Genomic DNA, 21,558 nt, shown 5'->3' with positions numbered 1-21,558 from the left:
ATACTTTGCCTTAAGTTTACTGACTTTAAACTTAGCACTCAGTTAAATTGAAGGATTTTTTTTTTCCTCATCCAAATATTGCACACTAATGAAAATCCTCTGTGCATCTGTAATAAATAAATAAATCTTTGAATTGTTCATTGTTTCAGATTACCCCCATAGATCTTTAGCAGCTATCTTTATAACATTTTCAGCCCACAAATTCAGTCTGTTTATTTCTGGGACTTGAATCATAAACCATACACATATACATAAAGGTAAGATTGCCTCGTGGGCAGAGTGGTGGCAGCGTCTGTATATTCTGTAGCCTCCATGAGGGGCAGGTCATCCTTTATCTCCTCCTCTCACCTTGTATTAGTCAGCTCAGGCTGCCGTAACAGAATACTGCAGACTGGGTGGCTTAAACAACACAAATGCATTTTCTCCTAGTATGGAGGCTAGAAGTCTGGAAGTCCACGATCAAGGTGCCAGCAGAGTTGGGTTCTGGTGAGGCCTCTCTCCTCAGCTTGCAAACAGCCGCCTTCTTGCTGTGTCTTCACATGGCCTTTCCTCTGTGCACACACTCCCAGTGTCTCTTCCTCTTCTTATAGAAACAGTCCTATCAGATTAGGGCCTCACTCTTATGGCCTCATTTGACCTTAATTACCCCTTAAAGGCCCTATCTTCAAACACAGTCACATTGGAGGTTAGGGCATCAACATATGAGATTGGCGGGGGACACAATTCAGTCCATAACACACCTTAAGGATGATGCCAATGTCTCCCATTCAACCCTCCAGATCCCCTCTCCCGTTCTCTCCACAAGCTCGGTGCTCAGAAACTGATCTCTGGGCTCCCAGGTCCTCTGGCTTCTGGCAGAGTTCAGCCAGTGGGATACACTGGCAAGAAATGGGAGAGAGGGAAGAGGAAACTGGGGTCTCACTCAGTACATATTTCCCTGGCCCCCTCCCTGCAGGACTAACATGGGTTGATGTGTCCCCTGACCAGTTCTCAACTCTTGTTAGCCCCTCTGTCTCCAGTTCCAGTGACTCCCCTCTCTTTGTCTCACATCAGGCTTGGGGGGTGGGAGTGGTTATTGATCCCTTACTGCCCTTTGGAGTTTCCTTCACCATGCCCAGTTGTAAAATAATTCCCTCAGATTATCTATTTGATAGAAGGATGTCACCTCTGTCTGGAAGGGACATTTCCAGGGCAGCGGTAACCTACTGTCCTGTCAACCAACCGTTCTTTCAACCCAGTGGATCTCCAAAGAACCTCAAGGCAATGTCATTATTCCTCTGCAGTCATGTCATCTGTGGATGCTGCCAGAATAGAATGATTTGTGGTCTTGCTTCTGAAGGAGACTTTGTCAGGTTGGGATTTCAAGGGGGAATTTTGCCTCAGAACCTATGTCCTTCCCCATGAGGACGCTCAGGAACATGCATGCATCCTTTCTTTACCATTCTAATTCTGCCACCAAGTCTAGAGAGAACTTGCAGGCTGTTCTGCTCTTAGATCCTAATGCCAAGCTTCAGTGAAGACACCGGAGATTTGGCTAAAACAGTAGAGCAATCATGAACCCTCTTTTTGCCCAAAAGAAGACTATTGTGAGGGTTAAGGGTGCAGCTTTAGCTCCAGCTGGATTTCAAGCTTGGGCATTAGTGAGCATTTCTGAGCCCCAGTTTGCTGTTCTGTAACATGATGATGATCTAGACTCGAATTGTGCAGAGTAATGTTTGAATAGTACTTAGCAGGTTTCTATAAATGTTAGCTTCTGTTGTTTTTAGTGCACAATGGACCTTCTATGTGTAAAACTCCTCTTGATCATAAAGTAAACATTATTTCTTAAAAATTGGCCCTTGTTTTCCTTCTTAATAGAGGAATAAATGTGTTTGTTTTTGTTTATAAAAATCATACATGGTCATGGAAGGATGGTATGAAAAAGAAAATAAAAATCTTTCCTAATCTTACCAAACAAGATAAGTTCTGTTACATTGTCACTTGATGGTAGCTTTACGCGTGTAACTTTACGCACATTAACTTCTTTATACACACACAAACACATTTTTTTCTAAACTGAGGCCATGCTATGTGTCATTTTGTGTGTGTGTGTGTGTGTGTGTGTGAGGAAGACTGGCTCTGAGCTAACATCTATTGCCAATCCTCCTCTTTTTGCTGAGAAAAATTAGCCCTGAGCTAACATCTGTGCCCATCTTCCTCTATTTTGTATATGGAACGCCACCACAGCATGGCTTGATGAGTGGTGCATATGTCCGTGCCTGGGATCTGAACTTGGGAACCCCGGGCTGCCAAAGCAGAGCGTGTGAACTTAACCGCTACGCCACCTGGCCGGCCCTGCTATGTCATTTTGTATCCTATATTTATAACTACATCATGAACATAAAAGTGCCTTCTGAATATTTTCTTACTGAATATTCTTTAAAAACTGAATTAGTTTTTAAAGATCTTTTCATTGAATTTTATACATAGGCACAGAGTCATAATTTTACATAAGTATGTAAATGTAATTGTGCCATGTGTGCTTTTTCATTGTTTTGTGGTTCTTAATCTATTATCTGTTACGGTGCTGTTTAAACCAGGTTGGTTTTTGCATCATCTCATTTGTTCTGTTGACCTGTTAGGTAAGGCTCTGATGTGACCAGGCTTTTTGCCCATAATACAGCTCCTCAGTATGTGATAGAGAGGGCACACATTAGTGATGAATTAGAACCTTCTTCCTTCTTCTCTGGCTATGATGTACTGTTTCTGAGGTCTAGATATGAGTTAGTCACTAGAGTTCTTCAAGTGGTCACCCACACCATAGTGAAGAGTAATTACAATTGACAAAGTATTGAACAAAATCTTTAGTTTATGATGGCTTGGTGATTTTTGCATCTTTCTCTATGTTTCGTGAATATTTTGATCGGAAACTGAGGGATGATAAACCAGGTCCAGCTCTCTAGTGGCAGTAGCTTCCAGAAGTTTCTCTCCCTCTCTCTTCATGAATTTTTCCCATTCCTGTGACATTATATTGCATTTTTCCATGTTGAAGGACAAAAGGAAATCTATGCTCAGGTCAGTCAAATCATGTCATAAATATTCTGTTCCTTGAGGATTCAAGGTCAGAGAGAGTTTATCACGGATAGTCCAGATTCTTTGTCGTCTCTCTTTTCTTGGCTCTTTTTCCAGAAATTCCAAGATAACATCTCAAATACGTTTCCCTCCACCTGAGACCAGAAAGTTAGGACCTGGAAGGAAGAAGGAGGTTCAGCTACCACTAGCTATGTGACTTTGGTTCTCATTTCCTGACTACAAAATGATAGATTTGGCCTAGGTGTCCTCCAGTGTACTTTCTAGTTTTAAAATGGTAAAATTTCTCAGAGATTCAGCTATAACATCCCAGAAGATAGTCTTCACTTTGGCTTATTTCTCTCTTTTCTCCCAAAGACCTCCTCTTATAGAACCAAATAGTTACTATGTTGCAATATATCTGTGTTCTACTTTGCTTCTTCTTGATTTTTTTATGACCTCAAGAAGATCTTTTAGTTTATGCCAAGTTTTGGCACAGAGAATGTGACTCCATCTCCTAGCCATGTAAAAACAACTTCATGGACGTGCCTGAAGAAGGTATCTGTGGTCAAGTATGTTTGAAAATTACTTAGGATTTTGTCCCTGTCTTAGAGTTTTGTAATGAACAATTGCTTATTAAAGACTCTGAAAAATTCTGCAGTAAAGGAATCTGTTTAATTTTGCTTAATTTGGAGTTTCTCAAACATATTTGATCTTGAAAGCCTTTTATTTCTGGTAGTATCCATTAACATCGCTCGATAATTAGTGTCCCCACCATGCACAGGAGAGGCTCACCTCTAGAAGGAAGGTTATACTACCTGATTCTGCCCACCACTGACGATGTGATCTCAGGATGCATACTAACCTCTCTACACCTCGTGGTCTTCATGTCAGATGAGGGTACATAAGAGCACCCACTTCGTGGGGGATGTAAAGATTTAAAGCAATATTATATGACTCTGCGATTTCAACTAATAATGTTACAACTCTGGGGTCTGGCTGTCTGGGTTCAAATTTTGTCCATCTTCTTACTACCCATATGACCTTAGGAATGTTACTTAACTTCTGTCCCTCAGTTCTTCATCTGTATGATGGGGACAAAATTGTACCATTCTCAAAGGGTTTTTGGAAGTATTCAGTCCAATTCTTGTAAAACATTTAGAATTGTGCTTGGTTCGGGGTATAGTAAGTACCTGATAAATGCTAGCCGCTATTATCATCATCACATTGGTGTTCTTGTTACTTCTATGACTGTATCATGTGAAAGGAGTTATTTTAGTTTCTTTTTTTTACTAGAATATAATTGACATATAACATTATATTAGTTTCAAGTGTACAACATTAAGATTCAATATTTGTATATGTTGTGAAATGATCACCACAGTGAGTCTAGTTAACTTCCATCACTGCACATAATTACAAATTTTTTTTTCTTGTGATGAGAACTTTTAAGATCTACTCTCTTAGCAACCCTCAAATGTACAATACAGTATTATTAACTATAGTCACCGTGCTGTACATTACACTGGATTATTTTAGTTTCTAAAAGCAACTCCTCTTACCTGAAAAAACAGCTTAAATCCAGCATCTTAGTAAAATAGCATCCCCCCCTCCTGCAAATATTTGATTCTACTCTGTTGATTTTGATCGTCTCTTCATTTAGTCTGTGATCCTCGTCTTCCATCATTTCACTTCTTCTCTTTGTGAATAGGGGCGGAGAGGCCTTGGCTCTGTTTTTGTCTGGGCATCGGGAAATGGTGGAAGGAGCAAAGACCACTGCTCCTGTGATGGCTACACCAACAGCATCTATACCATCTCCATCAGCAGCACAGCGGAAAGTGGAAAGAAGCCTTGGTACCTGGAAGAGTGTTCGTCCACGCTGGCCACAACCTACAGCAGTGGAGAGTCCTACGATAAGAAAATAGTACGTGAAATTTCATGTCTGTCATGATTTATGTATCTTTCACTTTGAAATACAAAGGAAGAAGCATAAATGTATATGCACAAGTAATATATGGCAATAGAAAGATGGATTAGCTGACTCTGAACACAAGTAGTTGTAAATGTTACAAATTCTTTTACCAATTCATTGAAAAAGCCTGTCTGGATGTTTACGTTCCAGCATTTAATGTGGCCTTAGATAAGATTAAACTTCATTTTTATTGAGAACAAATGAATGGTCCACGTTCACCTGGTGAGTTAGTGGCAGAGAAGAGACTAGCATCTGGGTCTGACTCTCAGCCAGATCCCTTATCACTCTGTCCCCATCTGCCTTTGAACCTTAGCTTCAATGCTTTGGTTTCAAAGTTGGTCCAACTAATGCAGTGTGAACTAACCCCATACAAAAGGTGCTTTTCTAATCCTGCAGTACAAAGTTTGCCTGAACGAGGAGCACAGAGTTCTCTGTGATCTGCTTACCACCATGCCCTGCAGTCCATGCCGGCAGCACAATGGTTAAGAGTTCAGGTTGCAGGACCAGCCTGTGTGGGTTTTGTTTGCTGTTGAACTGTTTACAGACTGGGTAACTTTGGACACATTACTTAATTTTTCTGTTTCAACATCCTTACCTATAGGGGGCCGGCCCCGTGGCTTAGCGGTTAAGTGCGCATGCTCCGCTGCTGGCGGCCCGGGTTCAGATCCTGGGCACGCACCGACGCACCGCTTCTCCGGCCATGCTGAGGCCATGTCCCACATACAGCAACTAGAAGGATGTGCAGCTATGACATGCAACTATCTACTGGGGCTTTGGGGGGGGGGGATTTTTTAAAAATTAAATTAACATCCTTACCTATAAAATGGGGACATTTAATGTTACATAGCTCATGGGGCTATTACAAAGATTACAAGGAAGTAAACAAAAAGTGCTTTGTACACTACCTCACCCACTGGTGCTCAAGAAAGGTCTGACTTTGGGGTGCCTAGCCGTGGGCTGCTGATCCTATATTTCACTTACCTTTGCACCTTCCTCTTTTCCTGATCGTGATTTTGTAAACTGTCTCGGGAGTTGTCTTCCTAAAGTGGAGCCAAGCTGCTATATCTGACACTTGAGCATTTAGCCCAGACCCTGCTTTCAGATCGTGTAGATTCATGCAGTTTGTGTTGCTGCTAATGCTCACGTGACTTTTCACGGTGCTGGAAGCACAGGTAACAGGACACCACCTCCTTCGTGTAATTCTTTATCCACATCCGTGTGATTCCTCTTGATTCCTGGTTATTACGTGATTTTTATGTTTGATTTCTCAGCTATTTTTATTAGCTTCTTTAGTTACATTTTGCAGACTGATTTAAATAAAAACTGCCTCCCCTATATGTATCCCATCTACCCCGATCTTTCCATAATTCCTCCACAACAACTGGGTTAAAAAATATGTACATGGTTCCGTCTTTAGTTACCTCCATCATCCATCAATGAACATAACTCCACAGTACAAAGTGAAATCGAAAAGGAGAAAATGCAGAGATGACAAGTTTTGAAGTTTCTTGGCTTTCTTAATGGGAAAGTGGTGCTCCTTGATATTTTACCTTCATTGTGGAAATATTATAATCTAGGAATGTCCTTTTTGCTTTCAAATATGAAGACCTTGTCTCTCAGAACTCATAGTCAATGTCCACCAGGAGTGAGTGGCATTGGTCAGTTCTGCATCATGCAAGTCCTGATGAAAACTCTGTGGAGTAAGAGTTCTCTTCTTGTGCCTCTCAAGTCTGAAGGTCATCTTAAGGCAAACCTGCCATTGCTTCAAAGTAAATATGTCCGTCTAGTCATCTTGTTTCCTGTGGGGTGCGGGTTTTTGCTGGGGGAAGGGTATTGTTAAGTTCCATAAATGCCTTCCCTAAGAGAAGCTTCTAATCCAGTGGGCAAAATATCAGAGAAGAAGGAAGGGTTGCCTGGATCCCAGATGGGAGAGCACAAAGTGGACAGAGGGACCTCACAGTCACCACAGTGAGATTGACTCCCTAGACATGATGTCCTGGACCCTTGGTGACCATTTGCTGTAATTGTTTAGCTGCTACTCTGACCCCCGTGACAGGGTGGGCATTGAGGAGTCTCCCAGGACAGACAGACTGATCCATCCGGGGGTCAGGGATAGGGCTTGAGAGGGAAAGTAGACCCCATGACTTAATGTTAATACCCTTTATTCAGGTTGTATATTTTACTTTGCCCCAGTTGCTGCTTCTGGTATCAAAACTTCTACTGACTCACATTATATTTAACTTTTACTTGTTTCCACCTTTTGTTTAGTCTCTTTCTCCTATTTTCATAGCAGCAATTTATTAGTAATTTTTCTCTATCCAGTTCTTAGATTCTCTTATTTTCCCTGAATCTCCAGATTACCATCAAGTGGAGAGGCAATTTGGTAGCTGTTTCAAGTTACAGTCTCTAGCTTCAGGCAGACCACCCAGTGGGTAAGCCACGCTCACGGGGTCTTGGTTTCCTCATCTGTAAAATGGAGGTAAAACTGCACCAACCTCATGGATTTTCTTGAAGATAATAAGATACCGGCTGTAAGGTCCTTACATGGCGCCTGGCCCAACGGAGCCGTTCAGTTAGTGGCCAGTACCACTGTTCCCTAAGTCAGTGCAGCTTCTGCGTCCTGGGAGGTTAAGCTGGTCGTGTTTCCAGCTGTTGTTAACAGAGGTTCTTCTTGTACCTCCATTTCTTCCAGTCTATAGAATACTGCGATCTGTTCACCCACCCTATAAAGAAAGGCACTTTGATGGTGAACATGTTAACAGTTGGAACATGAGTGGAGCTGGAACATCAGCCTTTTGTGGTCCAGCTGACCCCTTTTCCTTCTAGATGTCAGAATGACAGATAATCCTGCATTGCTCCTGGGACCTTTTCTTCACCAGGCTTTGAACGAGACACCTGTGGTCCTTCGGAGATGCCTGCATGCTGTGAGTGGCCTCCGTGATTGAGTGTTACAGGAATGGCAGTGTCTCCCTTTGTACTGGGGGCTCCCTTCCCACGGCCATTCATTTCCTTTTGTCACTGGCAGCTTCTCCAGAAGCACACAGTTGTCATTCCTCAATTATAGAGCACCTTTGTGATTTGAATTGGGGCAGATGCTGAGGATCCAGGAGACAGGAAAGATCTCCTTTTTGCTTCTGGCAATGCATTTTTGTTAAATAAACTTTACTTGTCCTCAACAGAATGCCTTTTCCTGGTATGCAAGCAGGAAACCTTGCCCTGGGTTTCAAAACATAGCCAGGTCTCCATCTCTTGGTTTCCTGCCACTACGATGAGTACAGTTGTGGACCCTCGTATTCCGTTCATGCTTTAATAGGTTCAGATCAGGGATAGCCTTTTCTCTTCTTACAGCAAATGAAGCATCCAGAATATTGAGATCACTATGGTAAGAAGCTCCTCTGTAAGCTAAGTAGAAATCAGTTGAAATGCCTCGTTATAATAAAGCCATGGTATACATCTTATTCCGTGTCAGACATGTAATACGTTTATAGTTACATTAACATGTCATAAATATGAAGTTTTTTGCCCTTCTGATATCTGCCCAGCACTCGGCTAAGCACATCGAATGCAATATCTCACAGTATCCTCAGAACCCTGTGCAGGAGGATCAGGTGTTGTTCCCGCTTTACAGATGAGAAACCAAAAGCTTGAAAGGTTAGGAGAAACACAGCCAGTGAGTTATAGAGCCTGGATTCCAGCCCAAGTCAGGATAGTCCCTGAGCCATCTTGTGACGAGTGTGCTGTCGTGCCCTGGCTACTCTTCAGGGTAGCCAGGGACGTGCGGTATGGGGCTGTAGGAAAGAATGGTACTTTTCTTGCCTATCGTGGGCTCTTTTCACAGTGATTAAAAAAAGTGATAGAATATATAGGTGTCCATTGGTTTTCACTACTTGACCCACTTATTTTGAATTTCATGCCATAGGACCTTCTCATGACCCCCTCAGACAATCAGTCCTCTTGCAAAAAACTAAAGCTCTTTGCCAGTCTGAGCTGCTAGTTCCTGTGGCACAGCGTTAGCACGGGGATCCCGGGGTCATGCCTTTGTGTGACCTTAAACCAGGGCTCCCTCCTGTGAGACATGACGTCTGTCAGGGACACTCTTCCCCAGACACCACTTCATTTACGTCTGTTCTCAAATTTCACCTCAGAGAGGATGTTCTTCCTTGCTTCCCCTAAAATAGCCACACTGCGTCCGCTGTGCTCTGTTCTTTGTCCTCTTCAATTTTCTTTTTTTCCTCTTTTTTTTTTTTGTTGAGATAACATTGGTTTATAACATTATATAAATTTCAGGTGTACCTCATTATCTTTTGACATCTATATAGACTACATTGTGTTCATCAAAAGTCTAGTTGCCCTCCGTCACCACGGAAATGTGCCCCTTTACTCGTTTTGCCCTTCCCCCCACCTCCTTCCCCTCTGGTAAACACCAGTCACTTCTCTGTATCCATGTGTTTGTTTTGTTGTTGTTGTTTTATCTTCCACATATGAGTGAAATCATATGATATTTGGCTTTCTCCATCTGATTGTTTCCCTTAGCATAATACCCTCAAGGTCCATCCACGTTGTTGCAAATGGCAAGATTTTGTCTTTTTTATGGCTTAGTATTCCATTATATATATATACCACATCTTCTTTATGCATTCATTCATCAATAGGCACGTAAAAAAAAGCTTCTACGTGGCAAAAGAAACCATCAATAAAATGAAAAGACAACCTACAAATTGGGAGAAGATATTTTAAATCATATATGTGATAAGGGGTTAATATACAAAATATATAAAGAACTCATACAACTCAACAACAACAACAAAACAATCTGATTAAAAAATGGGCAGAGGATCCGAATAGATGTTTTTCCAAAGAAGATATACATATGGCCAACAGGCACATGAAAAGATGTTCAACACCACTAATTATTAGGGAAATGAAAATCAATTTTTCTAGTGTCCTTAGAGCTACTTACCATGATGTTATACATTTTCTTATCAACTCCCTGTTTTTCACTCTAGATTGGAACCTACTTGAGGTTGAAGGCTTTGTTTTGTTCCTTCCCAGAGCCTGAACTTAATAGCTATTTGGGCATAAATGACTATCAGACATTGGGAAGGATGGAAGTTTCTCGAGTTGTTTATGTAGCCAAGGAAGACAGGAAGGTGCTCTGTTTCTTGAAAAACTCCTTCTACTGGTGGGTTGGTGAAAGACAAAGAGTATTTGACAATATGTGCATCGAAAATTGCCAGCAGGAATCCTGCTGCCTGATAAAGCTGTAAGTAGAACCTTTCCTGGTGTCAAAGAGCCTTAAAAATCCCATCTGTAACCCTTCACTCCCTTCTGAAATTTCTCTCATGTTGTGTTTTGGAGATAAAGCTCCTCTCTCTCCCCAACCACTCCCATCATTAAGTTATCTCTTCCTGTTGTGACTAGTTCGGCCTTTGCCCTTTTTTCCTCTAGTAATTTGTCTTAGTGATTGGAATATGGGGGACACATATTCCTCCTGGGAAGGGTTTTGTGAGCGAAGGTTTAGAGAGTATATGCTCCGTTCAGCCCTCTCCTGATATCATTTTATTTATTTGTGTTCAAAACAAACTTGCTGCCTGGGGTATCTCAGGGTTTGCCTGAACCACCAGTCCCATGTGGGGAATTCTCTTAGTGCTTTTACTGTTCCTGAGCAGCTACACATTTCCTTTTTTGCAGAAACGTCCTGCTCCCTCCCCATGCCCTCCCCTACTACCCAATTCATTATTCACATACAGTCACTAGTTGCACTGGGATGACTCTCTTGTCATTGCTCTGTTTCTCCTTTTGATTTGGGAAAGGTCATAATTTTTCGTGAGTGAAAGACTAGCAAATCCAGATGTTTAGTGTGTTTGGAAGTTTATACGTATTCTCTTGAGAATGTTAACAAGAGGAAAGGAAAGGTTGTTCCTGAAAAGTTCTGATTTTGATGTGGCCTGAAGGAGCATCGCGTTACCCGCTTGCTGACTTGGGCTGGCTCTCCAGGCAGTTCTGCCCTCTGTGCTGGTGGAGGTCTTTGTCCTCACGGATGACTACACTCCGTAACAGCTTTTTCTTTTGCTGCCATTTCACGATTCAGTACTTCACCACTTACCAGCTCTTAGTAGCTGCCTGTCCTTGGGCAAGTTAGACTCTCTGAGCCTCCATTTCCTTAGTTAATAAATAGTGTATCTTCCTTGCACTGCAGGTTTAAATGTAATTTATACACACACATGAGCACGCACACATACACACCTATTGCACATTGCTCACTCGCCGCAAGTTGCTCATGGTGGTAGTTTTGGAAGCAGTCGGCTTGTGGTAGCAACAGGAGCTGTGAGAGGAACAGCTGTACTTTAGCCCCAGGAGTGTAGATCTACACATACACAAATAATTTTTACAGGTTGCTTATAAGTTTACATGAGTTTTGTGTGACGAGTAGATCAAGAAGTGACCTTGAAGTCTTTCCTAATAAGTGGGAGAGTTTAAAGAATAGAACAAAATGAGTGTGAAGGAACCTGATGTTAGCAATTGAACTTAGCAAATAAACACTGTGCCTCTGCTCCGTACCCAGCACACTGAGCCAAACATTCTGGAGATGCAAAAATGATATAAGATGGGGTCCTTCTTAAACCTCACGTTTGCGCTTCACACGTACAGATTCTCGTAGCAGCATGGGAGTGGAATTTGTGTGGACTTGTCAGTTGTGATTGAATTTTACACCAGTCACTGTGACTTCCATAAACACAGAAAGCATTAATTGGTCCTCAGTTTCTTTTTATTTTGCTGTGCTTAATAAATCAGCTCCTCCTTTTTTATTTATTGACACATTTAAGATTTAGTTTCTGCCCTTATCCCCCATAGCTGTGTCTGAAACAGGTTTTTGGGCACATTTCTAATTCAAATCAAAACCAACACCAGAAACAAATTCAACCTAACCGACAGTGAAATCATTTTATGTTTTAAAAATATCTCTTCAGTTGCTCTTTTAACAGATATGAGACAATATGGCACCTTCAAAATAAAACAGATCACAAGATACCAGAGAGACAGAAACTTTTAACCGTGGGGTTGCTATAAAGGCTTGTTCCTTATGGCCAAATTCAGTCTGAGCTGAGAGTCCCTGGAGAATTCCATCAACAGGCTGGAATAAAGGATCCAATCAGCTCAAGTAATGAAATGTGAAATATTAGGAAATAAGAGCTTAGGAGGAGAAAAATGATGCTTCTTCTCAAAGGAAGCCTGACTGGACATGAACAGTACCCAGCCCTTCTCACCAAATAAAGATGGCGTCCTGGACTTTGTGGAGTCCAGAAATCCATCCGCTGTTCCTCCTGAGACAGGGCAAAAATCTAATTTGCTGATCAGGACAGCTTTGATCTGGCTCAGGGCCTGGTGTCATCTCCTCTTTCCTTCACTCTGATGGACAGAAATGGTATTTTCTTGAGCAATCTGAGAAGTTCCGTGAAGAAAAACTCTGTTTCTGATTTGGGTAGTGAATTGAAGGAATTTGGAGCGTGAAAGATGTGCCGTCGGGATTGAAACCAAATTCTGAGACATTCCTTAGAATACATTCTAAACTTAAAGTGCTTTATTGTTCTGTTTTCACATGTAGAATCTCTGGACACCCTGCCCCATGATGTGGGCTGACTATTGAATGCAACTTCTCCTTTAAGTTGTACTGTAAGATCTCATATGCATGTGTTGTGATTAATAGGGTTACCCCATGTGGTTCCAGTTTTTGGAACATCATTTTTTTTCAAGATTGCATGCTCCTTGTTGGTCTTTGCCTTTGCTTTCTAAAGATAGAGGTAAAAATTCTCTGTGGCTTCTCTTAATGATGAAAACCCTACCTTAGATCTTTCTGGTAATTTACACCTAAATATCTCCTCCACTGACAGTAACTTCCCCTTGAAATGACCCAGCTGGAATTTCCATTTAAAGCAGCATGAGAAGGAGTGAGCGTGTTTTTGTTTCTTTTCTCTCCATCACCTTCCTGCTCCGCTTCCTTTGCACCCCTACTCACTAGTACTCAAGATTCATTTAGTTAAAGTGATTGAAAAAAACAATAAAAGCACAATGCTGATTTGGAATTCCACAAGCTTACCTATATTAATAGCATGTAACACTCCATTGGTGTTTGTATATAGAAGTCCTGAGTAGCTTTTTATTTAAGCATACAGTATATGTGTATATACCTGGTGACTGTGTATGGGTGGGGCATATTCCTGTTACAAACCTGGCATCATAAAATTTTTATTGTTCATGTTTGAGGTTGGCTGGAGGTGGTTATTTATTAGACTCAAAAATGCTGCACACACTTGGAGTGTTTTTTCTGGATTTGTTTCTGTGCACTGAAAGTGTCTGGTGCAGCTGAAGAATAAGCAAAGTGAGCCAAGTGGGAAAACATCATGAAAAATCTTGAATCCAGGCACAAGTCATTGAAAAAAAATAAAACTTGGCAAAGGCACGTAAGCATGAGGGTGAGGTAAAATGAGAAGAATGCAGGCAAGGCCATCTTCAACAACTGCGCATCTGGAGACCCGGAAACAGGCTGCTTCTGGGGTGTTTATGCATTGACTTAGGGACCTGGCCTTTGGAAAATAAGGCTGCAGATTCACTCATAATTTCAAATGAGGTAGAAATACCTTTTTAACGATCCAGCAATCCCACTTCTGGGTATATATCCAAAAGAATTGAAAAGAGGATTTTGAAGAGATATTTGCACATCCATGTTCATTGCAGCATTATTCACAATCACCAAGAGGTGAAAGCAACCCAGATGTCCATTGATGGATGAATGAAGAAAGAAAATGGGGTATATACATCCAGTCGAATATTATGCAGCCTAAAATGAAGGCAGTCCTGCCATATGCTACAACATAAATGAGCCTTGAGGATGTTATTCTAAGTGAAATAAGCCAGTCACAAAAAAAGAGAGATACTGTGTATTTCCATTTACATGAGGTACCTAGAGTAATCAGACTCACAGAAGCAGGAAGTAACAATCGTGGTTACTAGGGGCTGGAGCAGGGGGTGGGAATGGGGAGTTGTTTGATGGGTAGAGTTTCAGTCATGCAAGATAAAAATGTTCTAAAGATTTATTGTACACCAGAGTGCATATAGTTAACAATAAAAAGTTGTTAAAAGGGTAAATTTGTGTTACGTGGTTTTTACCACAACAAAAAAAAAAAAAAGAAAAGAAATACCTTTTTAAAGTCAACAGTTGAAAATCCATGGGGCCACCCAGTGGTGCAAGTGGTTAAGTGCGCGCACTCCGCTGCGGCTGGTTTGGATCCTGGGCGCTCACCGACGCACGACTTGTCAAGCCATGCTGTGGCAGCGTCCCATATAAAGTAGAGGAAGATGGATGTTAGCCCAGGGCCAATCTTCCTCAGCAAAAAGAGGAGTATTGGCAGATGTTAGTTCAGGGCCGAGCTTCCTCACAAAAAAAAAAAAAAAAAAAAAAAATCCAGAAAGTTTCTTAATGTAGAAGTGGTTTGGACTGTATTTACCCAGACATCTTGCATCTAGTGTGGAGGTTCGGAAGATGGCTAGTTAATCCAGTCTGTTAATCAAGAAACCACCTTCCCTGCTTGCCAAACATGCTGTCAGGGCTCCTGCACACCATTCAGTTATTGAGGAACAGAGTGTAAGGCTTGTCTTCTCTCTCCCACCACCATATCTGTGTGGTTCTGTGTATTTTTGTTCATTCTCCCACTGTGTGTCAGTACCTATCTGATACGGATAATCTGGTAACATTAGAGGTGTCGAAAGGAACAAAGAAAAGACAGTGAGAACTGTTGGCCTTGTGTGAAACTAAGCCAGCCGGGATGTTAATCTAGATCCCTAACAGAATAAGAGCCCACTCAGACATTCTCCTGTGACACTGAGGAAACTTCGGGGAGCACGCATTTCTAAGGAGTTATGCAGCACTTTCTTCCTGTGAAGAGCACATTTCTTTCCAAATCCACTAATCTTCACACTCCTGTTGAAGGATGCATCTTAGAACCACAGGCCTTTGTTTTCAGCTGCCTCTATCCTTCCATACCTTTCTAATGACCTTTCACTTCCGTTTTCTTACCTGTAAAATGTGGGTAATACACTTGTCTTGATGCCAAAGACAGCTTTCCAGTGTCTTCCAGTAACTGCATTGAGAGCAGCAGCTCATCTCACAAGCCCTGTGCATTCCCAACGGGAGTGCAATCAGCCCCAAGGGGGCAAAGATGGATGCTTGTCAGGGAGGGAGGATTTTAAAAATCTTAGATGTTACAGTGATTTGCAAAATCTCACCCCATAGTGTTTGATTTCTCTTGTTAAGGAGAATCTGAATTTAGTTTTTTTTTCCATTAGTGAAATGATCGTGATCATGAAACGGGTTGAGAAATACTGCCCTTGCTGAGGGGAATGTTATTCAGCCACAGCTGAAGTGAACTGGATTCAAACCAAGAGGAAAAATGATCTAGTTCTCACCTTTTGATTAAAAAAAAAGAAATGGATGGACACATGGCTAATCTCCTTCTATAATATAAAAGCATGCACTTAGTGCTGAAATTTCATATCAAGCGCACTGGGTTCAACTTTGTTTTTAGTATCATGTTAAATCTTTCAGGAAGTCTTGTTCATTCAGGCGGCTTTCCTGTGAATTCTAAAAACAAGTCTGTAAGCAAATGTTCCTTATATGGTAGAGCATGCCTTTTGCTTAAAACCTGCAGCTCTCCCAAGGTAACAGTTGTGGGAGGGCAGGGAACAGACCGTGTGCTTTTATTCCTTATGCTTCAATGCCCGGCTGAGTGTCTGGTTGTTGGTTCGCTGTGTCTGGTTATTAACAATGGCGGGCTGGTGAAAGAGCGTTAGTTTTCACTAGAGCTGGAGCTAGGTGAGGCAAGGGAGGTGTCTAGGGTGTAAAATTTAAGGAGACCCTTCCACAACCCTTATGTTTCAAGCCAAAGACTCAGCCTAGTCCTGACCCTGGTTGTAACAGAAGTGAAGTCCAGTTTCCAAACCCTTCCCTTTTCAAAGTTGATTTACACAGCCAATTTTCTGGAAGCGATATGGTCACAGGAGCGTAGGAACAAGGAATTTAAAACAACTGTTTCAACACCCCTCCATTCCACTTATATGAGTAAATTTCTTTCTCTTTGCATGTGACCCACATTGGCCCCAGAGCCCTAAATTTTCGCTTGTGTCTTCTAGATCACTACAGATCTGAGGCAGCGTTGCACGGACAACCACACTGGGACATCGGCCTCAGCACCCATGGCTGCAGGCATCATCGCACTGGCCCTGGAAGCCAAGTAAGCCTTTATCTCCATATGTCTCTCCATTGGTGACCACCCCTCATCTGAAGGACACTTTAGCCTTTCCCTAGTATATAATCCCCAACACAACAACCCAGATTATAAGCTTCCCAATCCCACCTTTAAAACCTCAAAGATTAGGGCTTTAAAAAGAAATTTTCCTTATATTAAATAAAAAGGCATTTTTTTTTTTTTTTGGTTTTTATATCCTTAAAAAATCAAACTGTGTAATTACTTTATTATGGAGTCATAGTGCAAGCATGCCAGTTGGCTCCCACACTCTTGCCTTGTTGAGGTTTTTATTCTAGTCTAGGAATGTTCCTGTGAGTCTCAGAGCAATTAGGCCTGCCCACTTTTGGGCCCTTTCCCTGAAGAACAGTGAGGCAACTCAGATTCCGTGACAACAGCACTGTCACAGACTCACCCTGTGGGACAGAATATGTCAAGGTCATATGACAGAAGCCCAGGAACAAGTACAACCCACTTACCTTAAATCCTGTTTAGCATAGTCCAATTCTGTGTCTAAAAGATCCCTTTGAAAGTCCCCCTTAGGTTATTTGCAATAGATCCCGTGTCTTCTTCCTCTAAGCACCAATAGATTTTGTTGTCTTAACAAACATAAATTTGTCTTAACTCTTTGAAATAATTTGTCTTAACTCTTTGAAAACCTAATCAGGTCTATACTCTCTTACCCTCAGTTTCAAAATCCCAAATGCCCAGAGAACTGCAAGTTCTTTTGCAAATTTGACACACAAACTCATTTGATGGCAAAGCTTGCCCTGAACAGATTTGAGGCTACTTACAGTCTATATTTATTGCGAAAATTCATACATTTCACTGCAGAAATATTAATGTATCTGATTATGAGGTGCTGGCTCAAACCCCACTGGAGGTTTGTGTAATATATGCTCGGGACACCATATCTGAAACAATTTTGAATTCCAAACACATGTGATCTAAGGTTCTAGAAAAGGGCTTGTGATTCGGCACTCTGAGGCCATCCTACAAGAGGATCGTGACAAAAAGGAACTGAAGTGATGATGTAAGTGTCTTTCCAAAAATAGCCTTGTACCCCTGCCCTGGGGAGGAATGGAAGGATTCTTTCATCTAGTTGTGCCCTCATGTAGAGCAATAGCAAGTGACAGGAAAAGAATGCAAGAATCGTGCCGAGACTCAGGTATTTCCGTAAGAACGGTAGCACCTCACTCGTTGCACAGGTGCTTCCCACCATTTGCAGCTACCCCTCTTTCAGGCAGAGCTTGCGTTAAGGTGGTTGGGCCTTAATGTAGTGTGGATACAGCAAACTACTGAGCCATGTAAAGCCTCGGACTGAGACAAGCAGAAGAACAAGGCTCTGGATATGGGCTGTCTCAGTGCGTTTGGGCTGCTATAACAAAATACCTTAAACTGAGTAGCTTGTAAACAACAAACACCTATTTCTCACAGTTCTGGGGGCTGGGAAGTCCAAGATCAAGGTGCTGGTAGATTCAGTGTCTGGCCGAGGCCCACTTCCTAGACAGCTCACATGGCAGAAGGAAGGGGCAAGGGAGCTCTCTGGGGTCTCTTATAGGGGCACTAATCCCATTTATGGGGCTCCACCCTCATGACCTAATCACCTCCCACAGGCCCTACCTCCTGATACCATCACACTGGGCATTAGGTTTCAACATATGAATTTTGTTGGGACAGAAACAATCAGACCACAGCAGGTGCCATATCTTTTGGTGGCCTCCTGCCTAAGCATTGACGTTGAAAGATATCCAAGTTCCCATAAATGTTTGTAGTTCTTTCTTTTTAACAAGGTTAAATATTAAATCATTTCAACAGATCGTATCTTTTAAGGTGTTAAAAATTGGATTTAGCAAGGAACTGGCACTTATCCTATTAAATTCTCACTTTACAACTTCTCATTGGACAGTTATGACAGCAGAAATCTTGATTAAGTATCTGTGTTTTTAATTTGGTGACTGTAAATTGCATTTTTGAAAAATATATTGTCTTCATTCTGAAACTCTAGATTGTTTCTCTGAAATATTTTCTTGTCCACAAAATACTGAAAGGAAAAAAAAAACAGGAATTCTTCCTGTACCTCCCATTCTGCCTAAAAAGGATAGAATCTCACACTTGGCAAGCAAGTGCCATGACTGAGGCTGTAGGCCCACGTGATGCTCGGTTCCTTGAGATATTACTAGAACACTGATATTTTCAACAATTCTTTTAACCACTATTTAAGCTCAAATGAAAAATCCTTACTTTTATGCCTCAAACAGCCCACTCTGTTGGATAGGGTTGCTTTGGGGCAGAGGAGAACACTGAAAGGCTGCTCCTGTTTTCTTTACCTTTGCGTTGTGAGCATTTTTTATGATTGATTTTTGCCAAAACTGTGATGGTTGAAAGGAAGGTCGCAAGATACACCTTACTTGGAAAATCCACTATATTTTAAGATTTTAAGTAGTAGAGTTTCATCATGGGGCCAAAGTAGATGGTAAACAATATGATAAAATGAGAAAGAAGAAGCCTTTCCTTGTAACTCCATGAGTTTGTCCTACAGGCCAATCTTTGCCTGTAAGAGAAGCTGGAAGTTAGGAGAAAGAGGTCTGAGTATTAAAAGAGTGGGTCAGACATAGATGTTAAACTAGGAGCCATAAGCAGTGGGCCTCCTACATGAGTAAAAAGTATCTAGAACTAAGAAACTGTAGCGAGGTGCTCAGATATTAGTGCACCGAGGATGCAGTTGTTCAAAAGCTAAGCCTGACCCTTGCACACGTTCCTCCTCCGTGCCCCCTGCCCCCAGCCCTGGCCGTCTCTTACACAGAACTTCTCAACAACACTTGAACCTTGGTCCTGCAAGGTTCAGCCTTTACTCTCACAAGGTGAAGAGCCTGATCTACAAGGTACTCCCTTGTAAGGAGAGGAGAGGAAGCCACAGCTCGGCAGAATGATGGCCCAGGACACTGCCAGCGCTTCAGGTGTGTACCCCCTGCTCGGTCAGACGAGTAACTGGTTGAGGCTGCGAGCTGAGGCTGCGAGCTGGGGCTGCATGTCCCTGTTTACCTGCATGTCCCAGCTATCCCTGTCCTATAGAGAGAAATGCATCATTTCTCTTAATGTCGCTGGATTACAGTGTTTACTTGGGGAAACCCCCCATCCTAGGCTCCCCGCAGCCTGCTTTCTCTGCGTCCCCAGCTCCTTGCCTGCATCAGCCGATTTGCTGGATCGGTAGGACTGTGGGTGCTACTCTGGAGCTGCTTCAGCCCTTGGCCTCTGCCATTCTGATTCTTTTTGCTTCCCAAAAGGGAGCAAGAGCTTTCCCAAAAAAACCTTCTTGGGAAACTAAGAGAAAAGAAAACAAACACAAAACATAGAAACAGATAAGCTGCAAGTGTCCAGATCTCTTATCCGAGCTCAACAAGCCTGGTCATGAGTTAGCGCTGCTGTGACGGCTCACAGGACTCCCAGGCCGTCCTCTTCCTGTGGGTGGGTGTGGAACAACATGTGTTGCGACAGATTCCACTATAACACACCCCTAGATCCTCGGGTGAAAGTGTACACGCCCAAGACTGGAAGGATTCTCAGTTCTGCTAAAAACCTGTCTCCTCTCCTTTTTTTCCTGGGTTTGAGCCTCTTTAAGCCCTACCGCCGCCCCTGACAGACTAGTCGTGAACTTTGCCTCTCTAGTAAAGTAGGCGACTTCCCCCTGCTCCCAAAGATGTTTCCTGGGTGCAGAAAGCTCTCAATCCTTTATTCTTCTAAGAATCATGAGCAAGTTCAGAATAAAAGAAAATGCTATCATCTTCAAAGAGAAGGGAGAAAACTCTTTTTGTGTTGGGGTACCCTCATCATGTATGTATTGGTTCAGAGGTTTATAATGTTTCAATTATTTGGGTTTTGTGGATTTGGGGGTAATTTTCTGGTTTTCCAGCTGAGTGAATAGGGAATAGGTAATCAGTGATTACAAGTGGGCTAATTACCATTTGGGCCACGGCTAGGTAAAATGATGTCTTTTTATGTAGCATAACTCAAAAAGTTCAAATAAAATGAGTGCCCCGGGAGTGAGTTTCTTAAATGAAGAAAGTAGTGAAACATGACTAATAGTCTTAGGTGAGCAACCGAGGAGAACACCAAGTCATGTTTGTAAGGCGCTTTGCATTCTCATGCTAGTGTGTATTACCGGACCCGTGGAAAGAAAAAAATGATGTTTCATATAAAATGGTTTATAAGATAAAGTTGAAATAACTGACATTCATAAAAATATATGTTCAGAATCATAAACTGTGTTTTACTGAAAGTTTTCCTGACCTGAGTCTGAAATATTAGCAAAGAGAAGCTGTTTTAGTGCATTATTTTGTATGTTAAATTATCAGTGTTAGCTCAGGAAATTCAAAATTTAAGTTCACCAAAGAAACCTTTTTGCCGTGAATTGCAAATGGTCTCTCATTGGAAAATTGAACAGTCTATGTTCAGCAATCAAGAAATGTTGCATGGTGAATGGTAAATAAAAGGGACTGAGTTGGGTCGAAACTCTGAAATTATTTAGGAGCTAGAAGGAGGGTATTGACATAAAGAAGCTTCCACAAATCCTTGTTTTAAGTGACCCAGAAAGCTTGTCCTCAAATATCATATCTCAGGGGACACAGGGATGCCTTCCTTGGAGATCACCTAATACATCTAGATCTAAATTTAGAAATAAACAAATTGGGGTGGCAGCTGTTTTTCTGTACTAGAAATACACCTGGTATGTAGTAAACATTTAGCTGCCTCTGGTGTGCTATATATATGCAGACGTGTACACATTTCTCGGTAGGCTCCTCTGCTTTCTTCCTATAAGCTATCTCTTCTCTCCTATTTCAATTGTCCTGTTACCACTGGTTTCTAGAATATACCATATAGGCTTGTGTAGAACATAGATTATAGAATATATAGAGAGACAGTATAGTTCTAGGGAAGTTAGACAATTTATTATCATACTATGGATATTTTTGTATGTATTATCTTCCAAACAAGGCTTAAACTTCTTGAGACTAGGTATTGTCCCTTACAGTCTTTATTTGTGTATATAACAAATATCTGTTGCACACTAAAAAAATTTTTTTAAAACATCATTCTAGGAGCTAAGTGATTAGTCAGGGCATAATTCAAATATTTGTAGATGATGTCACTTGCCTTCAAAGGATTTTATATTCTCCTTAAGGAGGCAAATGTACACTAACATGTATACACAAATTATTTTTAAAAACTCAAAGAAAT

General features: G+C 41.7%; 1 protein-coding gene across 5 annotated transcripts in view; it reads left to right on the top strand.

Moving 5' to 3' along the window:
• PCSK5 (proprotein convertase subtilisin/kexin type 5) overlaps positions 1-21,558 on the top strand; it is a 442,283-nt gene that overhangs the window by 168,163 nt on the left and 252,562 nt on the right. For all 5 annotated transcript variants that reach the window (XM_087444465.1, XM_014794699.2, XM_087444466.1 and 2 more), the window contains exons 8-9: positions 4,760-4,972; positions 16,208-16,308. In XM_087444465.1, the coding sequence (XP_087300591.1) occupies positions 4,760-4,972; positions 16,208-16,308 (314 nt within the window). The remainder of the gene's footprint in view (positions 1-4,759; positions 4,973-16,207; positions 16,309-21,558) is intronic.

This window comes from Ceratotherium simum, chromosome 20 (assembly GCF_057802395.1).
Source record: "Ceratotherium simum simum isolate JZ-2026a chromosome 20, ASM5780239v1, whole genome shotgun sequence".
NCBI classification, from domain to species: domain Eukaryota; kingdom Metazoa; phylum Chordata; class Mammalia; order Perissodactyla; family Rhinocerotidae; genus Ceratotherium; species Ceratotherium simum.
This window is presented reverse-complemented; position numbering and strand designations above follow the sequence as displayed.